Below are 21,653 nucleotides of genomic sequence, written 5' to 3'. Positions count from 1 at the left end.
CCAATCTATTTTTCCTTGCACATTTCATTTTGTTTTTCTGAATGTGCATTTAGTCTTAATGTTTTTATTTGTTTATATCACAATCAACATGTTTTAAAACATGTGTGATTTAAAAGGACAATGTTCTCTCACACACGTCTAAAGTGGTTTTGATATTAATAAACTACATAAGCAATAAGCACTTGGAGAGCCATGAACTCTGATACTGACAATGTGCTGTTGTTTCATATGCCACTGACGTTTACATTGGAATAAACCTATGTTGTCATCTGTACACGTCACCAGGCAATGGTACCTTCAGGTACCTTCAGATGTAGTGTGTTTCGTACAGCTGACAAGGCACCTGACAGTGTTGAACTGACATGTTTCCTGTTATTTTTATGACAGCGACTTTGAATAAAGTGGTAACACTAAAAGTCAAATAAACAGCACAAAATTATAACCAAGCTACTTCCAAGACCAAAATCGAAATGTACATATTTTACGTATTTTTTTTTTTTATAGAAATCAAATACAACTGTGTACCACACAATAAAACAATACACGACACTGCTGGACCTGTACTTTATTCTATTAAAACAATATGTAGGTATATCTGCGCGTTAATAACTTGAAACATGTTTAAGAAAATGAGCTAAAAGACAATTTACGACCGTATGAAATTACGTGAACGCAGCGTTAGTTTGCCTAGCAACAGTTCATTGGTCATTGCTCACGTGATATAAATACCGTCAGGTTATTGGCTGTCTATAACCGGGGTAGTTGTTATTGTTGTCTTTCCCGGAAGCTTGAAACTCATATTGGGCGTGTGTTATCATTTCGAAAGAGAAATAAACGTATATTTTGTGGCTTGAAGGTATCTTAAAAACGCGACATAACTTTCAGGACTATCTTTGAACAGATCGCTTGATATTTATTCTCAGAAGATAGGAGTGAGTACTTGTTTTCTGCTACTTTCTTTGTTTCTGTTCGCCTCGGATTGTGTGAACTTGTCGAGACACATCATGTCAAAGTATCAGATATGCTGTGGCGACTCTTGGCGTCATACTGAAACTCTGGGTTTTGTTTATTATATTCAGTCTGATAGTTCAGTTTCTCATTGACCATTTGAAAGTAAGAACTTTTAAGAATAAGTTAAAAACGCCTGGCATATTTTTTTATATTTCAGTAATATTAATATTCCGGTGTATTTGTTTCATCCTGAGTGAGTTGAAACTTTGTCCACATCATTTTCTGTCCGTCTCACTGTTATTCTATTTTTACCATTGATTAATCTGGCAGTAATTTCTATTTTAATAGTTCAATTGTGACAATTTTCATAGTTGAAACTTGGTCACTCAGTTTCTTATTTGTAAGTTTGAAAAACATTTAGAAATTAGTTTATTTCATAAATTCGGTTTAAAAATAAAAGCCAAAGGATGATATCTAATTGTAACACACAGTCATCAATCATATTCATGCACTTTACATCATTTGCACTCAACTTCTGTAATAATTATTGCATCAGTTGAGTGTTGCAATACATGTGATCTGTGCATTCCTATTTCTGCTAATAGCAGTGACCTTTTCTGACCTTTTTTCTCTGAGTAGGATGTCAACAACTGGCAAATCAGCAGACTTTTGCATTATTGTGTAGGCCATTAAAACAAAAGCAATCTTTATTAATCTTGTGCACAATTTCACCAATTGTTTCCTGGAAGGTATAATTTTCCCCAAAAGTTTATTCATGTGCATTTAAAGCATAATTAAACTAAACTAAATAGAAGTAAAATAGAATAATTGACATAGTTAGCAACGTACCACTAGCTTACAACCAAAACTGGGTTAGAACAAATCCAATCTCTCAGACATATATCAATACAAGGAAGAGATCAAGTTAAAGTGAACATAATGTAGTAAAAGGCAGAAAGAGATAAAGCAAATAATAAATATAGTGCCTAAATGTATGTATTGCTCTCTCTCCCTCCACCCACACACATGGCAACAAGAATGAACAAAATTTTGCAACCTATTAGCATTTACATGAATGAAAAAGTTGACTGCAGGTTGTTTTTTTTTTTTTTTTGAGGAAGTGGTTTTAATTCCCAAATAGATTTGAAGTAAATACGTGCTTTTATTATACAAGTCATATGACAAATTATATAGAGCAGCATTAGTTGCATGTGGTAGTTTAGATATTTTCTTAAATTTTTTCAGTTTAAAAAGGTGCAACAAAGTTTGTGTTTGTAAACAAAAGAAGGTGAGCATTTTGTATAATCATACAAAATCATTTACAAAAATATACTTATTGACAGAAAAAGCCGTGTTTTGATAAGAACTGACAGCTGAGTTAATGAGAACTTTTCCTAACAAAATTATAAGTGGGGAGAATAATGAAAAGATACATTTGAACAAATGAATTTTTAATTAACTCTATTCATCTTAAAATTAACCAAAGGTTTGGTCAGGGAAAGACTGCTGAGTGCAATTAAGTAGAGTGCAGAATCTGTGTTGCTGTTGGCCCGTCTTCTCATCCCTGTTTTTGAATATCCTACTTCAAAAAATATGGATGAATTTTTTTCTGGTTTTTTGTTTAGCATCTGAATGGTCTGTGACCTCAGCACTGATGGCGCTGCAGGAGCGGACCCGGAGAAGTCTGCTGCGCTTGCGCCACCAACTGGAGCAGGACATCAAGCCGCAGGACCTCATGGACCACATGATCAGCGATGGTGTGATCACCGTGAATGAGGAGGAGAAGGTCCGGATTAAGGTGAGCCAAGTCAAACGACGTCGAAAGGGAACCAAAATACTTCTGCCCCAACCCTCCATTTGTTTTAGTGTTTGTGATTTCTTTCTGCAGCCCACCAGAAAAGATCAAGCTGCAGCACTGATCGAGCTGCTGCTGAGGAAAGATGATTGCTCCTTCATTTCTTTCTATAACGCACTGGTTAAAGAAACATACCACGATCTGGCCAGTCTGCTGTATCAAGACTTACCAGGCGTCTCCTTCAATGGACGAAAGCGCTCCTATGACAGCTCCGAAAGAAGTGAGAAATTGTGGAGTGGCTGAGTTTCACCCTAATTTGTTTCACGTTCTGAATCCAGATACTTTATTTCAAATCTTTTCTGATTTCCTCAACAGTTGAAATTATCCTGAGTGAAGGTGGCGTTCCACAGAGGCCTGTGGTGTTTGTGAGCAGACCAGAGCTGCTGAATCAGGTCAGGAAGAAACTTGATTTGCTCCAGAAAGATGCCGGCGGCTGGGTTACAGTGTTCGGGATGGCCGGGTCAGGAAAGTCTGTGCTTGCTGCCGAGGCTGTCAGAGAACAGAGACTCATTGGAGGTGGATATCTAAATAACTCAAAGAAAACATGAACTCTAGGTTTTGCTAAATAGGGATTATTGTTCCTTTTTCTCACCTCTTCGCATCTCCTGCCCACAGAGTGTTTCCCTGATGGGGTTCATTGGCTGTCCATCGGTCAGCTGGACAAATCAGACCTGCTGGTGAAGATCCAGTCATTGTGTTTTCGACTGGAACAGAACCTGGATTCCCAGTCGCAACACCGGCCGCCCACCTCTCTGGATGAGGCAAAGGAGCGCCTGCGCTTCCTGATGCTGCGCAGGTATCCCAGGTAAGCCGGATGTTCCTCTAGATATATAAATATTACTGCTTCTTTCCTTACTTTAAAAATTATGTTTTGAACTAGCAGTCATTTCATATGTTATCAAACAGTAGTGGTATAACCAGATGCAATTTAAAGATGTGATTCTGTTTTATTTACTATCCCTTAAAGAAACATTCATTCCTCTTGTATTTTATTTGTTCATATTTTTGACATGTTACAACTCCTAACTATTACTCTGATTTTTTACTGGGGTTCTTACCACAATAGTACATTTTTTTAAGAAGTCTATTTATACTGTTTTGGTATTATGTCTCCTTTTCCTTCAAACTGCACAAGAACACACTACTTTGTGTTGGCCTTGTTGAAATGACAATAAAATACATTGAATGTGACTAAATGTTATGAATGCTATGCAAGGTTCTGTAGTTCTGGAATGAAAAGTAAATGATAGTTTGGTTGACATTCATATCTTTAACTATCTGTTTTTGTTTTTAGGTCTCTACTAATCCTCGATGACATCTGGGATAGCTCAGTGCTCAAAGTATTTGACATTCACTGTCAAATTCTTCTGACCACCAGAAACAGAAGCCTCACTGATTCTGTTAGCGGTATGTCGTCTGCCCTGAACTCATGTCATTTTCTTTATTACAGTAAGAAAAAAAACCAGCAGCTCTACCTATTATCTGCTCTTGTGCTTTTATGTTTTAGGTGCCAAGTATGAGGTGGAAGTAGAAAGTGGTCTGGACGACAGAAAGGCGCTGGAGATCCTGGCCCTGTATACTAAAATGAATCAAAACGCGCTTCCTGCGGAGGCTCGCGACATCGTCAAAGAATGTAAAGGTCTGTAAACTGAAAAAAGACAAAAAAATAAAATAATTAAAAACTGACCTCTGACATTCCAGTGAATTTTAAACTGTGGTTTTAATCCACACATCGTCTGCCCCGCAGGCTCTCCTCTGGTTGTGTCTCTGATCGGCGCTCTGCTCAAAGACAAACCCAACCGGTGGGATTACTACCTCCGCCAGCTGCGACAGAAGCAGTTCAAGCGCATAAGGAAGTCTTCGTCCTACGACTACGATGCCTTGGATCAGGCCATGGCTGCGAGCATCGAGGTTTTACCAGACGAACATCGGGAGCTCTACAAAGACCTGACTGTGCTGCAAAAGGACGTCAAGATCCCCGCGAAGGTTTTTCCACGCAGTACACTCCTGTTACACTTTCCAATTCATCATGAACACAGAGAACAAACAGCTAATCACTCAAAATTGACAGTTAATTTTCTGCAGTGACTGAATTTTATGACTTTGACAAATATTTGAAAGAAAGACTGTAAGTTTCCTTTCCTTTATCTTCCAGTACTCTCCTTTATTTGCTGGTGTCTTGAAAAGTAACTTGACTATTTTATGATGTAGATCAAAAATAATAATAAAATAACATAACTGACTCCTCTTTCTTTTCTTGTAGATATTGTGTGTTTTGTGGGATCTGGAGCCAGAGGAAGTGGAAGACATTCTCCAAGAGTTTGTCAACAAATCCCTGCTTTTTGTAGACAACAACAGCAGACTGAACCTGTACTACCTTCACGACCTCCAGTTGGACTTCCTGGTGGAGCAGAACCGAGATCAGATAGAGGTTTGGCCCCTTTCTGTTGTATCTTAACATGCCAACTCTAAATAACTCTGATTATCAAAAAACGAGCAGACGCCATGTTACCTGATCCTTTGTTATATCTAAAATGGAAAAGTTATATTTATTAATCAATGATATCCTGCCACATTTCAGAGTCTTCACAGGAAGGTGATAAGCCAGTACAACCATCACTACAGAGAAGTTGCTCCGTCCTCTGGAGACGAGGGTCGTTTTTATTGGATCAGATTTCTCACCTATCACTTGGCCAAAGCCAAAATGTTCGAGGTGAAACTCAACTGCACCCCAGCATGTCCATTCAGTGAGGCAAGTTCACCCTGTCTTCATCATGTCTTCTTCTGTTGTCCCTCTGGGTAGGAGCTGCATGCGCTCATGTTCTCGCTGGACTGGGTCAGGACGAAGGCGAGGGTTATGGGTCCAGCACCCCTCATCAACGACTACATGGAGTACGGACCCATTCTGGACAAAGAGGTGAGTGAAACAAGTCGAATTTTGCTGCCGTCTTTTTGGCGGTTGGGAGTTTTTCTGCATGTTTTGCTCTGGTCCCACCCAGAACAGTGAAATCTGCAGCCAGTTCCAGGAGTTTCTGTCGCTGAACGGCCATCACCTCGAGCAGCGTCCGTTCCCCGACGTCGTGCAGCTCGCTCTGTCTCAGCCGCACTCCTCCGCCGTCTACAGACAGGCTCGGGAGCAGGCGCTGCACCCGATCAACGCTGGGAAGCTCTACTTTGAATTAATGTACGAAAACGGTTTTATTTTTTAGGCAATATTCTAATTTTGGTTTAGTCAAGCTGGAGTGGGAATAATTATTTTGTTGCTCTTCAATCATATTGTACTTAATGTCTTGAGGAAATTATTCATTTTAGAAAAATGCTTCCATTCTGTATTTCTGAGTGCATTTGTGTCTGTCTTTATAGAAATAAGAGCAGCGAAGAAAATCTGTCCCGTTTGGTGATCCATCCTCACCTGGGCTCCATCTCCTCTGCTTGCTTCTCCCACGATGGAACCAAAATCGCTTCTTGTGGAGCCAGCAAAACCGTGAAGGTGTCTGGAGCAATATTACTTAGAAAACTAATTACTTATAAATATTACCAAATATTTATAAGTATATATAAATATATATAGATGGGTTGGTCCAAATGGTTTTCCACTTGGATCCGCTTCCTTTGAGGATGTCTCCAACCGGCACTCACTGAGAGTGTCTGTAATCAGAACTGTGACGATGATGATGATAATAATAATAACAATGGAGGAACTGGGTTCCTGTCTAAGAAAGAAATTATTTGAAGAAATTCTTATAAATATTGTCAAATATTTGTAATTATAAATATTACTATGTTTTTAGTATGTTTTTTCAGTTTTGCTTTTTTATCTCAATTTATATAAAGAATTGTTTTAAACTTGAAATATTAATATTTTTCAAAAAATATTACAAATCTTCTGTATTAATCCATTTATAAACAGCCCTTTAAGTTTTATACATTGAATCCCTTTTTTAACTATTTGCTGAGTCTGATTTTAAAATGAGATGTGTGTCTGATTCAGTAATGCACCAAATAAATCTCATTTCTGTCTTTTTGATTTCTTCGATGTTAATCTGTGAACTCTTCTCTCAGATATTTAAAAGCACATCCGGTCAGAAGCTTTTAGAGATCCAGGCTCACGATGAAGAAGTTCTCTGCTGCGCCTTCTCCCCTGATGACCATCTTCTAGCAACCTGCTCAAGTGACCGCAAAGTTAAGGTGAGCATTACCTACCAATCAGAGCAGCTAATGAATAAAAGCAACTACCGATGTAAAATGCTACGTTTTTTTATTTAAACGTGAGATTTTATCCTGCAGGTGTGGAACATCCAGCAAGGCAAACTACTGAGGGTCTTTGAAGAGGAGCATGAAGAGCAGGTGAATTACTGCGAGTTCACCAACATGTCACAGCGCCTCCTACTGGCCACTTGCTCCAATGACAACTTCCAAAACGTCAAGGTGAGAAATAGCTTGGCTTTTCTTTACATTCCTCTTCACTTTGTCTTATTTTTTTATGTCAGTATTTGTCACATTGTGTATTATTTCTGTTTCTTTAGATCTGGAATCTGAACAAGCCGTCGTCCCAGAACACCATGTTTGGTCACTACAAGCCGGTGAACCACTGCTGTTTCTCTCCTGATGATGCTTATTTGTCCACTTCCTCCAATGACGGCACCGTTAAGGTGACTTTCAGTCAAAGTTAGATAAGTACTTTCATGACTCGAGTTGTTGTTTTATTTAAAAACTAAAATTTTGTAGGTCTGTTAACAACAAAGTTTTTCCCCGCAAAATTTTTAAGTCCAGTAAAACAAAATCTATGCCAAATAGAAATGAACATATTTTAAAACTGGACTGATCATGTTGTGGTCATTTGACCTTAATCAACCTTAATAAATAACATGCTTGATATTATACCTTTGTTTTTTATTTTTGTCTTTGTGTTCACACAGTTGTTCCAGGTGTCTGGAGCCAACGAGTGGAAGACGATCGACGTGAAGAGCTTCTTGTCAGAAAGCGATGAAGTTCTTGTGAAGTGCACCACCTGGACTGCAGACGGCAAATCCATCATCTGTGCTGCCAGAAATGCTGCTTTGGTGAGCAGGAAAATGAGAAATTTTGAATGCAAGTCAGGATGGATGACCACATGCTGATTATTATTCAATGAAAGCTGTCAAATGCGTCAGTTAATGAGTTAAAAGTCACTTTCTAATCTGTCTTTCCTGCTCTTGTTTTGCATCTGCAAAGTTTTGCCATTTTTTAAAATCTCTTTTACATCCTTTTTAAATATAACAAGCTCTAAGGAAACACAACATATGTGTGTCCTTATGCCTTGAAATTCCTGTTTCTTAGGTATTTGATGTCCAGACGTCGGACATGTTGCTGGATATCAAGACGAATCGTCTGAGCACGGTGCAATACTGTCACGCCTGTCCTGCCAGTAACCTGCTGGCATTAGCATTCTCAAATTATGCCATTGAGGTACTAATACTTAGTTTCCTGTAATTTCCTGTACTTTCTTCTGAAACAAGGGGAATATTTTGCAGTCTCCTCCATATTCACTTGTATTCAGTCTGAAGATGTGTAAAAAGACCTTAAAATAAATACATTGAAACATGATTTCCTACTGATAGATGTGAGTACATTTGTCACTAAGCAATCCCAATTTATACCTTTTTACGTATTTTTCCCATAAGTGCCAGCCAGTGTGGAGAGCGCTTTAAATCCTTTGCATTTCAAATGTAGTTTAAAGTGTTTCATTTCAAAGTGTGGTTTTTTTGTTTCTATGTGGTTTCTTTTTAGTTGTGGGATCTTGAAGAAAAGAAGAAGCGTGCGGACTGCAGCGGCCACCTGAGCTGGGTCCAGCGGGTCCAGTTCTCCAAAGACGGCTCTCAGCTGCTGTCCTGCTCCGACGACCAGACAATCAGGGTGAGTGTTTTCATCCGTGTGATGCGATTTTATGCTGTTACAGAAGTTGGATGTTCCTTCAGTTGTTGGTATCTGACAGTTTGGCCAACTTGGACATTCAAGATAACAAAGGACAGGAGTAACTGTCCTTTGTTATTGCTGTACAGTACTCCTGCACTCCTTTGTTACAGTAAAACTGTAAAACCCAAAGCTTTTTACAGTACTGAGCTACTGGATAGTAGTTACAGCTCTCCTGTCCAGAGGTGAGGCTGCCATACCCTACTGCCACTATTGGCAGTGCAAGGCGGGTGAAGAATCCGTCCCAAGGAGATGAAGACGGATGGAGACGTTGCTACCGTTGCCCTTTCTAAACCTGCAAACTCTTTGGAATTCACATGTCTTGCTTGTCATGTGTTGCAGTTATGGGAGACCGAGAAAGTCCACACATCCTCGGCCATCTGCCTGAAGAGAGATTCGGACGTTCTCTTCAACGGTGAGGAAATCATCGTGTCGGCTGCAGACAACTGCAACAGACTCCAGGTGAGTTGTCAGGAAAGCTGGTTTCTCGATGAAAGTGAAGCTGTACTGTACGATGTTACGGTTTTATCTCCTTGTTTTGTGTGTTTTTATCGGAGGTGCGGGATGGCAGAACAGGATCGGTGCTGTTCCAGTCACAGGAGCTGCCCAGCAGAATCCGGTCAACATGTATGTGCAGGAATCCTTCTGCAGTGGTTCTGGGACAAGAGAACGGAAATGTGCAGGTAAAAAAAAAACACAAGACAAACTGGAATTTCATCCTTTTTATTCAAATGAAGAATCTTCTTTCGTTATCTCTGCACTTTCTTCAAATTAAAACAGAAAATTAAAATGGTAAAACTGATCAATTTTGTTTGACATCAATTGAACTGATTTAGCAATTTGACATCAAATATCAGAATAAATAAACTGCTTTAGTTTTGATGTGTGTATTTTAAAACTGTGATACTTTTCTGGACTTATGACAGCCAATATAGATGTTTTTTTAAGCTGTATTAAATTGTGTTTTCTGATAACATACATTCCTGTAGAGTTTCTCTGTTTTTGATTTTATATCACACTTCTGTGTTTCAGGTTGAACAAATTTTAATATCAGACAAAAATGACCAGAGAACATCGTGTCTGGTTATAAAAGATTTATTTATGAACTGGCTGAGAGCCATAACATGCCCTTATGTGGGGACAAAAAACCAACAATAGTCAGTGACGTCAGTCTGAAAAGAGTTAATAAGTAATCAGAAAGAGCTATTGTCCCTAAATAAATGTAAAAAATGGAGTAGTGGGGAACCTTCCTGGGAGTTTATCAAAATTAGTCCTAGAAAATATCAACAGCTCATCCAGAAATTCACAAAATATCCCAGAACATCTCCAGCAGGAGTCACTTACATCAGATAGGGTGAGAGTTTATAATTTTATAATTTGAGAAGGTTTGAAGTAAAAAATTGCTGAAGGCATTTTGTCAATTAAAAAAAAACTGCATTCAGGAAAAGAAACATCTAACATGGTTGTAGTGGTTTGATGAAAATCCTGAAGAGTCTTTTTCTGTTCAGTCGTAGTTTCCTGACCTTAAGCTCAAGCTTTTCTCAGTTATGCAGCAGGGAAATGATTGAAGGCACACCAGCAAGTCCACCTGCATATGGCTCAAACAAATGGAGATTTGTGGGGTTCTTTGTGTCATTTTGTTTCATTTGTTTTTCCCCATTCGGACGTCTCCTCAAAGTTACCCCTCTGCAATAAAACCAGAGTTTTGCCGTAGAAATCCGAGAATTTAAGCATTTCAATTACTCTTCTGCTCTGGACCTGTCTGAGCCTTTTCTCCAGTCTCCTGACCCAAGAGATAATTAATGGAGCAATTAATAAAAGAGCAGCACAGATGGGCTGATTTCTTAAACTTAGAGGAGTGAGAACCATTTTCCTGCCAGGAAAAAAAAAAAGAAAAGTGATTGTACTTTTTGTTTTTTTGGACAAAACTTAAAAATTACATGAAGAGACCAGCAGCTTCAAAAATAGATGCAGGGCAACTTTTGGAATCAAGCACATGCATCAAAAGATGTGCAAAACAAACAAAAAAAAAGACTTGAAATAACATTCCTTATTGGCAACCTCAACATTTTGAAACTGAAGCACTTTTGTATTTCATACTTTACTCTTTCCTGCGACTCCGACTTGGAAAATCACTCAGACTTGCCTACATTTACCAGGAGAGATAACCTGCATATTTCTGCTTCTTCTCCTCTGCTAACACCAGGTGGCGCCCTGCGATAAAGCCCCACCATCACAAATCACTGCAATGCATTTCTCCCCAGTGTATCTAGAGGAAAAATAGTAACATCTTCTTGTGACATTGTCAGAAGTCAGGTTGCTCCGCTAAAGCACAAAAGTGACCGCCTTTCAGTGAGAAATGTGGGGCAGAGAACAGACTGTGCGCTTCCGGATCGCATGAGTGCACCATGTGTTTGAGCATGTTTGTGTTGTGTGGCAGGTGTCAGGGCTGACAGCTAGTCGGGTGCTGAGGACGATTGGCTGCAGGATCCGTCAACTGCTGACCTCCTGCAGGGAGGTGTTGCTGGCTGTAGCTCAGTGCACAGGCAGGGTGCAGGTATTGTACGGTGGAGACAGAATAGAAATAACTGTTTGCTTCTTTGAAACATTAACAATAGCAAAGGGACTATTATAACTATTGTAATGCAAATGCAGGCCACACTTTTCAGATTTTTATTCCCCTCTTAGGAGAACACACTAACATTTTCGCTTTCAAATTGGCAAAATCAGAACGAATGCTTTCACATGTATGTTGTAAAATCTTTTCTCATCAGGTTGCATTCTTTCTTTCACCTCAACTAAGATGTGTAAAATCCCTCCGTTTTCTCGCACGGCCTGTGCAGCTTGCAGCCCAGTGCTTGAAGTTTGACAAACTTGGTCGGCATGGCCTCAGGCTCTGTCTGCTCAGACATTTTGACTCTCTCTCATCTGAGCTCTGACTGTTCTAGAACCCACTAAAATCCCATATGTTGTAACGCTGCTCTGCTTCTCTTAGCTCTCCGAGACTCACAGGTGCTGTGCTACGCTTGATTTTTGTTTGGATTGATTACTAGTTAAAACTGAGAAGTTATGATCGCGGTTAGAAAGGGAAAGAGCTGTTTGAAAATAGGTCAATGGAATGACATTCAGTAAAGGTCCAGTGAGTCTGGAAGTGAACCAGCGATTCTGCCGCTGATTCATTTGGTTCACTTTGACCATCTGTTACGCTTCAGGCTATGTAACCTATGACTTACAGGCAGTCCTGAATGCTGGGTATTTTTTCCTCAACCTCCATTCAAGCTCTTGTGGCCGGCTAAGCAATGTGGACGGCATCAACTAACTCACTCGCTCGTTGGTTTTGATAACTGCTTGAAAACGAAAACGTCGACGTGAAGTGGAAGGACAAAAGGAGTGCAAAAGCTCAAGAGGAAATTGTTGATAAAATGTTTGGCATTGTTTCAGATATTTTAAGCATAAAAATAATCAATAATTATTGTCATCAATTGATATTAAAGCCTTACATTTTGATGGTTTTTTTTCCTTCTCTCCTTCTTAAATACACATCCACACCGCGGCATGCTGTGTGCTGACTTTATTTCATTCTTTGAGCTGCTCATGTTTCTGTGTTTGCTGTGTGTAGGTGTTGGCGCTGCCCTCAGGGAAGCTTTTAGCCACTCTGATGGGACACACCAAGACCGTGCTCCACTGCCAGTTCTGCCAGAACGGACAAACTCTCATCACCTCATCGGAGGACACCACCATCAGGGTATCTTATGCTTCCATCCTCCCTGTCCTCCTCTTTCCAGTTCTTATATTTTGTTGTTCCAACTAGTATTCTCTTCCCTCTCCCGTCCCTCTCTTTTATTTCCTCTCAGTTTAATGGGACATTCGTTCTTCTTCTCTCCTATCCTGCTTCCCATTTTTCTTCCTGGATATTGATAAATTTTTCCGCCTCCATGCCGATCCCTCACCTTGACTAAAGTACCTGCAGCACTGAATCATTCATCAGCAGTGTTTGGGTCTCTGGTGTTTTTAACCTGTTAAACTCTCCGTTGGCCTCTTGACCTCTCCATTCTTCATCCCTCCTCCGCTGCGCCTCTCAGCTCTTTATCTCCTCTCGTTCCTCTGTCGACCACAACCAACTGCCTCTGTTTGTATACGAACACCGTATATGTATGTGTGTGTATATAGGAGGCTGTTCCGCCCTGTTGATCTCACCATTCATGCTCTGTTGTTTATTTTCCCTTTCACCGTTTCTCTCTCCTTCCCGTCTCTTTCTTTTCTTTTCCTCGCCATCGTTGGGTTTCGTCCACAGACGCCGTCCACTGCAGAGCTCCGTTCAGCACAGCGCTCTCATTTTGTATTCATCCGGCTGCCGCCTGCAGCATCACTATTCTCAGCCCGTCCGCCGGTTATTCAGAAAATATTCAGACTCATGCTGCCTGACACGTGCTTGTGAGGAAATGGAAGTGTGTATTTAAATGGAAATGCAAACGCAAAGTGAATGTCAATGAAACGGATGTTGTTTGATGATGGATTTTAACCTTCAGACCAATAAAGGAGGGGAAAAGGCAACACCGTGCAGCAGGATGTGATTGATGGTTGCCTCAATCGGCTTCCCAGTTCAGCTTCCCAATTTCTGCTGATTTATCTACCGGCGTCCATAATAGAGCCGATCTGGATATGCAGGCCCTGTGCTTTCTCTAAATACAAAACGCATTTTCTATTTACTTTTGACTTTTGGGCCTAAGACACTAATCTAAGTCTATATTTGAAAAAATGCGTCAGTCTCCTTCATAATTATTAATTGTCTGCACCTGATATGTGTGAAAAGTTTTGTTTAGAAGAGTCACAACAGTGAAAACAATATATATATATATACATAAAATTAAAAATTCCCTTCTCACCCACCGCGGGTGGTTCTTATCCTCTGAGCTCGGGTCCTCTACCAGAGGCCTGGGAGCTTGAGGGTTCTGCGCAGTATCTTGGCTGTGCCAAGGACTGCACATTTCTGGACTGAGATGTCTGATGTTGTTCCTGGGATCTGTTGTAGCCACTGCTCCAGTTTGGCTAGTAAAAATTATGGAGATAATTCTGCTTTGTTATATATATATAATTCTGCTTTGTTATATATATATAACAAATTTTTACTGGTTTCTAAAGTCCTAATAAATATGATGTATTTGACTATTAAATAAATATACAAATAATATTTGCGATTCCAAACGTTCTTTGCTTCTAAAGGTGCAGCTGTGCATCATGTAGAAATATCAGGTAATTTCAGGCTTCGCATTTATTTCTGTTAGGGGTCAGCATTTATTGTGTCGTTTATCATTTTTCAGGATAAATTTCTCATTATAAGAATTTGAATTTATTGTTGTCATGATATATTCCAACTAATGGTATTTAAAGCCCCCAAAACAGTATGTTCAGTGAGGATATCAATAAATATGTAAATATGATCAAATGTAGTTGCTGTGTGCAGTTTAGTGATGCTAACTACGCTTCCTTATGTGACTGGTGTCCTAAAGAAACCCCTTACGAATGGGAATGTTTGTCAAAAGCAGTTTATGACAATAATACCACAAAATATCTTGATAAGCTTCAAGTTCGTATCTCTACTTTGAGCTAAAAATAACTAAGTTGATACCAAAAAGCAACCTCAAGCACTAGAAAAAAGCAGGCACAATAATAGCCTCATTGTGTTTATTCAATTTTTGATGGAAATTGTGATAATTGAACACCCTTCTTTAATTTAGTAAGCACTTAACAAAAGTTACAAAAGCTGTCCTGATATCAGCGATGTAGCAGGAGGAAGCTGCTGCTGACAGAACACTCTCTTTCTTACTATGTGTAGGTGTGGAAGTGGAAATCAGGCGAGTGTAAAGTACTTCGGGGTCACAAGGAGCAAGTTCGATGCTTCTCTTTGCTCTCCGACTCAGCAAATGGCTCGAGACTGCTCTCCTGGTCCTTTGATGGAACTGTGAAGGTGAAAGTGACACACAGGAACACACGTTGCCATTCCATTTAACAGCAGCGTAACATCCGACCATAAATAATCCGTCCTCCTTCTGCTCGCCGCCAGGTGTGGGACATTGAGAGCGGAGAGAAACTACAGGACATCAAGGCTCATCAGGGAGCCATTCTGTCCTGTCACGTCTCGCCAGACAGATGTCTCTTTGCGACCACCTCTGCTGACAAGACCACTAAGGTTCAACACCAACAAACACACACAAACACACGAGGAGAGACGTATCTATTTCTGCCCCGGGGTGACAGCGTGACCTATTGCACATCCAAGCCCTCTGTTTTCTCCAGGGGTGTTTGCATTAATGTGTTGCTTCAAGTGAAGTCCGAGGGTAAAAACATTCTCATGCAGGAAGGCGGGAGACTTTCAAGACTAGCATCAGATAGTTGCAGGCCTGGTGAGTTAGCCGCAGGTTAGTCTGTCCTTCCACGTCCGACTGCGACTCAAGGTCCTGCTAGCCAAGCAGCCCTGCAGGTTAGCCGACCCACCGCCCTCTCTGGATGTAACCTTTGCCAGGTTGCCGTACAACAACACCACTCTGCCTGACTTTGGGCTCACTTTGACTTAAAAAGCTGGGAGAGATCCACTTTTCTTCAAAATTTCATTTTAACTTTGTTTGTTTGTATGTTGAGTCAAATTAAAACTAACGTCGTGTCACTTTACAAAGCAAACATTTCAAATTATATAAAGTTAAACTGCAACATAGAGCTGAAACAATCAAATTAATTGTGAAGAATTGATTGTTGAAATAATCATTATCTAATTTAGTGATTGATTAATTGTTAATTAGAATATACAGGCTGTGGGCTGAAAGAACAACGCAGCCAGAGTAAATAGTCAAGCCAAAACTTTACAAAAAATAAATAGATTTTGCATTTAAGATAAAAAAAAAAAAAAAAAAGTCTTATGGAAATATGTTCAACCCAGATCTGGTGTAGTTTTAACCTCACCTGATTACAATTCTGTAAATAAAAAATATCTGTTAAGCATTTTTTAAGATCCAATTATTAATCTGCTAATCTGAAAACAACAGATTAGCCCTACATTGTTTTTGTATAATTGTTAGCGTTCACTAAAGGAGCGCTGTCTTATTGCATTGTAAGGAATAAAATGTTTATTTTCTTATTTTAAAAGAGAAATTTTATTCTTTCTTTGCATTTCTAATGATTTTCTAATATTGTATAAAAACTCTTAAGTGATTTAATAAAAAGTCAGCAAAATGTGCCAATTTCTTTATCCAATTAATCTTCAGAATAATCAATTACTAAGATAACTGCTAGTTGCAGAACCCAACATGTTCTGCGAAAGTGGTTTACTCTCCTCATGAATCACTGTTCAGCAGTGGATTATAGCTGCTCCATCCATTATGCAATCCTTGTTTTCAACCATTTTTATTATGGCACCAAAACCAAATCCAAGACAATCCGTCTACCTTTTGTTAAGTAACTCAATCAGGAGCCGCTGCTACCAAGTTTCACGTGGGAATTTGGGTTTGTTTACCCGCCAACCTGGATTCTCACAGCTAGATGGTGGTTTTATGGATTTGGCAGCGATCATAATTAAGGTGCGTGTGTGTTTATCGGGCTGGTCAGCAGCCAGTCCGAGGCAGGGCTTTTCTGGCTCACAGAAACAAACAACAACACAACCACTGATGTCTCTGGTTTCCATCTGTCCTGAGGTCGAACCAGAAAGAGTTGCCTTTTAAAGTCTTTCAGAAGCATCACAAAGTGCTCTGTTGTGATTTTTTTTCTCATCCTTACCCCACTTTTTCCCAGGTTTTTTTTCTTGCAGTTATGCCTGCCAAATGAAGTGCATAATTAGAGGTTGAGTTATCTATTATGTAACACAATGTGATGGTGAAGGAGGTAGAAAAAGAACTGGTGACGGGAAAGAGATTTGAAACAGAGGAGCTGTAGCACCATAAAGCAAGTTGTGGAAGATTTATCAGGACAAAGACTTCTACTGTATGAGCAAACGCTGCTATGTTTATGTTTATACAGTGCAGATGGGACACAGTTTACCTTCTGAATCCTCTTTTTTTATATTTTCTTTTGCATTTTTGTAAAAGAAAAGGGTTTTAATCTCACTTCAGGTTGTCACGAGTATGTAGAACTTTGTAACTCATTTCAGTTCTCCTAAGTGCATGCTTTTATGCAGACTAGGTTTTAATCAAATCTGAAAGAGTTATTTTCTCTGCATAATTTTGCTTTTCACCCCATGTTTAGTTGTGGAGCTGTGAATCCTGGCAGTGTGTCTTCACCCTAAGAGGTCACCAAGACTGCGTCCGAAGCTGCCGTTTCTCCTGGGACAGCAAATGCCTCGCTACGGGAGATGACAACGGAGAGATCCGAGTGCGTATTCCTGAAATCCAGCCGTCCGTTTTGCTGTAGCAGTTTGTATTGTGGTAAAGGGATTGCAGCGAGGGGGATGGGGGGTTTATCACACATTATAGCAAAAGTGCCTCAAACCATCTAATTTCCTGTTCAGAATACAAAAAGTAATTAGAGCCGTCAACATTCATTCCCAGAAATCACCCTCTAATTGCATGTCATCACTCATTTAGAGTAAGTGCTTTCTAATACATCATGATTACTGCAATGCATGCATGTGAGGAGGGACTAAGAAAGACAGGAGGCTGAGGTTTGAACTAGGAAGCTGAGGGAGAGCCCGAGGAGGAGGTGACTACTGCTGGTGGGAGGAGATGGAGAGAGAAAACTGCCTCTCTAAGGCTCTGCAGACCTGAAGCTCATGTGCAAAAAAGAGTAAATAAAAATCACACAAAGTTGAATTAAGTAGTCTAAAATAATGAGAGCTGAAACAGAAAATGCTGCAGTGGCAGATGGAGAGTTTGAAAGTTTCAGTTGCATTGCTTCTTTTTAAAATCTTAGCATTTCTTAAGGTTTCATAGTTGGTGTAAAGGTATTAATCTTCCAATCTTTCAGTAACAAAAATTATCAAGTGATATTTTCAAATTTCTTGTCAACTGTAAACATTTTTGAACTCAAAAACAGGACGGGTGGCAGGATGAACGACTGTCCTAGCGCCCAACCTCCTGGCTTAGAACGTTTTCTGGGGAAAACTTTGGATTAAAATAAATTAGAAGAAGATTTTATTCACATCCCCATGTTTGGTCAAAACCCCCAAGTTGCAAATGTAAAAAAAAAAAGAAAAATTAAGATTCCTAGATACTTCCTGCATTCCTGATGTTTGACTCTCTGCACTTTTGTCGGGTTTAGTTACTGCTGATGAATATTCTGTTAATACAGTCGTTGAAAAGTGTCATCAGGATCAATTCTCTGTTTGCCTGCAGCTTGGGATCAATGAGCTATTTAAATGCGACACGTGCTCCCATAATTGTAAACAATTGGAAAATAATTCCTCTGGTGGAGTAAAAGTGGGGAAACAATCACTAGTTTCCCCACATTTTATGTTTGAAACGGGAACAAATGGATTCTTCAGTATATAATAAAGACGTTTTATGCTCCTAAAGAAACATGAGAACTCAAGAAGAATCTCAGGATCTGACTGAAATGTTTTTTTGCACTTGCCAAGTGTTCAGCCATGTTGCCAATAATGGAGACAACTGTTTGTCTTACAGTAGTGGATGATGGATTTTCATCAGGTGTATGATGTGTGATGGAGTTTTTTTTCTCTTTTGCCTCAGATCTGGAGTGTTAAAGATGGCTCTTTACTGAAGGTTTGTTCCCAGGAAAGTAAAGACGCCACTGATTCTGTACATGGAGGTTGGGTGACTGATCTGCACTTCTCCCCAAACAACTCTGTGCTCGTTTCTATCGGCGGCTACATCAAGGTATGCTAACACAAATACAAGATTTATGTGGTGTTCACAGCTGAGGATGATAAGGAAACACATTTTTCTCTTCAGAAAGTCAAGTTTCTCTCAGTTATCCTAGTAAACATGTAGAGTTTAGTAGGATACACAGTCATGGGAAGACTGCTGACTGAACACATGACCAGAAAATGGTAATTGACAGCCTTCACAAGGAGGGGAAGCCACAAAAGATTGTTGCTAACAAGTGCAATATTCAACTCTGTTCATAGAAGTTTGAGAGAAAGGAAAAAGTGTGGTAGCTAATTGTGTACCAGCAACAGGGATTAATGCAGCCTTGAGAAGATTTTAAAGCAAAATTTATGTAAGAACTTTGGGGATCTTCACAACTGAACTAAGACTTGAATGGGTTCATCAAGAGCCGCCACTCAGAATCAAACATATCTGGGATGTGAAGAAAAAGGACTCAGTGGTCCAAAGTCATCTGTTCAAATTAAAGTTTGCATTTCATTTTGAAATCAATGTTACAGGAAGAGAGGAGAGACAAAGAATTCTCATTTGTGCAGAATACTGCTGACATTCAAAATTGATAAAATACGATGTAAAAACATAATTTAGAGAATTTGATGAAATAACAGCAAAAACATTTTGGAAGATTGCATCTTGAATTTATTATTCGGCTGGCATGACACCAACTAGATCGTTTTGAATCATAAACTTCCGGCTTGCGTTTGAGGCGACGCTCGCAGTCACTGGCAGCTCGACTGCCTGCCACAGCCAATTCAGTAAGCCTCCCAACACTTCACAGATAAGCCTCTATTTATTGCAAGGACGATTATTGCTAAGGAAGGCAGAGAAATAACTAAACATCTGACACTTGGAGCGGGAGTTGGTGTAAGGGAGCAGATGGAGGAAGGCAATCGCTGACTGCCAATCTAGCAGGCCTTAAAATAGCACTTCAACCAAACAATCAGAAGAAAATGAGGCTGAGTTTAGCTGCTTTTCTTTTGTATCGCCACTGTAATGAAGCAGTGCATTTTTTTTTACATTATATCTCTAAAGATCGACTGCAAACATTACCTCAGTACCACTGGAGTTAGCGTGAGCCTGATTGTTGCTGCCTTTACTCTTAGCAGATGGGGTCACGGAGCGGCTGATCTCTGATTGGCTATTTGCTGAGCAGTGATGTAATTCCCACGGGAGAGCACTTCTGATCGATGAGGGTTTATGTTTGAAGATAACTCCTGATGCCGTGTGTGTGGGAGCTGACATGTGCTTGTGTGTGTGTGTGGGTTGATGTTTCAGCTGATAGCAGTGGATGCTGCTGCTGTTCGGGCCGATCATGTCGTCATATCACCCAGCACTCATAGCTATTGGAGAGATTAGAGACTCTGGAAATGAGCTGAACCGTAATAAATTGTTTTAGCACACTACTTGCATCAATTAATGCATTTTATGGTCCCAAGCACCAATTTTCACTGAACAGCTGGATTCATAAAATTCTAAACACAACGGATTTATTTGCAAATGGTGAGAATTAGTTTTATTTATGGCAGCTGAATACAAATGCACACCACACCTTTCACCTTCTTATGTGTAAAATAGACACATGTTCATTTAATTTCAGAATCTATAACTACATTTTGACGTTCAAAAAGCTTTACTGAACACATTTATATAGAACACTAATTCCTTCCAATATAAATTTATGTTTTAATTAGATCAAGATCTACTTTTATTATCATCTACTCAACACCAGGGATTTTGTTTCCTTCTCACTCAAGTAGTGATCACACAAAAATGTCACTTGAAGCAACGGCAACTTTCAATCATCCCCGTAAATTTATTCAGGCTCGTCTTCTTGTCTTTGGTTGGACGTGAAGAGATGATGGATTATTTAGCCATATGACTTCTAGAGAAAGTCCTGCCTGTCACTGTAATCACCACCATGGAGTATCTGCCTCTGATGACGGATAATAGAGCCAGCAGAGCAAGAGAGCACAGAGATTATCTTTAGTGGTCCATCTGCCTTAATGGTTATTGTCGGCGTGTCTTCCTGTGCATTTCTTATTGGAGTCAACAAATGTCTTTTCTATCTAATGCTCTTGTAAAATGAGATTAAAAGTGTCTCACAGACGTCAAATCTTAATTTCTTGAATATCATTGTGGTTAAAGGGACGTTTTAATCGTGTGTAAAACCAGTTCATAGAAGAATTTTTCTTTTCTAATTATTCTGTTAATCTTGGAAGAAAGATCTGAATGCCTTGTGAGGATATTTCATCAAAGAGAATCAAAGGGATTGAGTAAAATGCAATATCTTGATTAACGATAATATTACTCGCCCAATAGTTTACTAAATTATCTTTGTATCACCATAACTTTGTATCTACTATGAAAAAGATACAGATAAATCCAAATATTATGCATCTCCACAGGGTTAACTCTTACACATCATCTCTGTTGTTCCTGGAAGAGAGTTGAAGTTTTAATGCCGACAAAGCGGAGAGGCTGCTTGTCTTTTCAAATTCACTGGAGAGTTTTCAGCTTTCAAATCTTCTCTGATCTCAGCTCTGTTCACCAGACGTTTTCCACGGAGCGGCTCGGTGTGTCGCTGCCGCTGCTGAGCAGGGCGACGTTGTTATTGGTCTGATAGAAGCCAGAGAAGTGACAGCAGGTGATGCCTCTCAGCGCCGTGGCTCAGATTGACGCAACAATGATCCCCTCGCCGTTGAGAGTCCTTGTTTGTGTCTGTTTGTCTCTTTGTTCGCTTTTTAACTCGGCGCTGTTGGTGTTTCTGCCTTAATCATTTCTCAAGCTGCTTTTTTGTTTTCTTTTTTACTCGTTTCGGCCCTCCTTGTTCTCACTGTATGCTTTACGACTCCCCCCTTGTCTGTATGCTTGGTTGACTTGTATTAGTGTAATTAAAAGCAGCGGGCCATTGTGTGGGAGTATATGCATGCCTAATTCCCCATTGTGAGAAGGTATCGGAGTAGAGAGTTTAATTAAGCTCTTTTCATGCATCTTATCGGGAGTGTGACTCTTTACGTAACAAGAATCTTGGGTGTTTTGGTCCAGACGGCTGATGTACGTAACTGGTT

At 39.8% G+C, this 21,653-nt stretch overlaps 1 protein-coding gene across 2 annotated transcripts in view; it reads left to right on the top strand.

The window, feature by feature from the left end:
- Positions 1-789: 789 nt before the first annotated feature.
- apaf1 (apoptotic peptidase activating factor 1) overlaps positions 790-21,653 on the top strand; it is a 30,394-nt gene continuing 9,530 nt past the window's right edge. Inside the window, exons 1-27 of one of the 2 annotated variants that reach the window (XM_055054861.1) lie at positions 790-932; positions 2,577-2,749; positions 2,840-3,026; positions 3,122-3,322; positions 3,422-3,611; positions 4,101-4,213; positions 4,314-4,445; positions 4,554-4,792; positions 5,070-5,237; positions 5,388-5,519; positions 5,610-5,723; positions 5,806-5,990; positions 6,170-6,296; positions 6,869-6,994; positions 7,094-7,234; positions 7,333-7,458; positions 7,726-7,869; positions 8,126-8,254; positions 8,576-8,701; positions 9,101-9,220; positions 9,316-9,441; positions 11,199-11,315; positions 12,378-12,503; positions 14,595-14,726; positions 14,823-14,948; positions 16,991-17,116; positions 18,430-18,576. In XM_055054861.1, the coding sequence (XP_054910836.1) occupies positions 2,606-2,749; positions 2,840-3,026; positions 3,122-3,322; positions 3,422-3,611; positions 4,101-4,213; positions 4,314-4,445; positions 4,554-4,792; positions 5,070-5,237; positions 5,388-5,519; positions 5,610-5,723; positions 5,806-5,990; positions 6,170-6,296; positions 6,869-6,994; positions 7,094-7,234; positions 7,333-7,458; positions 7,726-7,869; positions 8,126-8,254; positions 8,576-8,701; positions 9,101-9,220; positions 9,316-9,441; positions 11,199-11,315; positions 12,378-12,503; positions 14,595-14,726; positions 14,823-14,948; positions 16,991-17,116; positions 18,430-18,576 (3,744 nt within the window). In that variant the 5' untranslated portion in view covers positions 790-932; positions 2,577-2,605. The remainder of the gene's footprint in view (positions 933-2,576; positions 2,750-2,839; positions 3,027-3,121; positions 3,323-3,421; positions 3,612-4,100; positions 4,214-4,313; positions 4,446-4,553; positions 4,793-5,069; positions 5,238-5,387; positions 5,520-5,609; positions 5,724-5,805; positions 5,991-6,169; positions 6,297-6,868; positions 6,995-7,093; positions 7,235-7,332; positions 7,459-7,725; positions 7,870-8,125; positions 8,255-8,575; positions 8,702-9,100; positions 9,221-9,315; positions 9,442-11,198; positions 11,316-12,377; positions 12,504-14,594; positions 14,727-14,822; positions 14,949-16,990; positions 17,117-18,429; positions 18,577-21,653) is intronic. The other variant, XM_055054862.1, reaches the window with a different exon arrangement.

Source organism: Poeciliopsis prolifica, unplaced genomic scaffold, assembly GCF_027474105.1.
Source record: "Poeciliopsis prolifica strain line A6 unplaced genomic scaffold, Auburn_PproV2 SCAFFOLD040, whole genome shotgun sequence".
Taxonomy (NCBI): Eukaryota; Metazoa; Chordata; class Actinopteri; order Cyprinodontiformes; family Poeciliidae; genus Poeciliopsis; species Poeciliopsis prolifica.
Note: the sequence above shows the minus strand (reverse complement) of the source record. Positions and strands in the feature narration are given on the sequence as shown.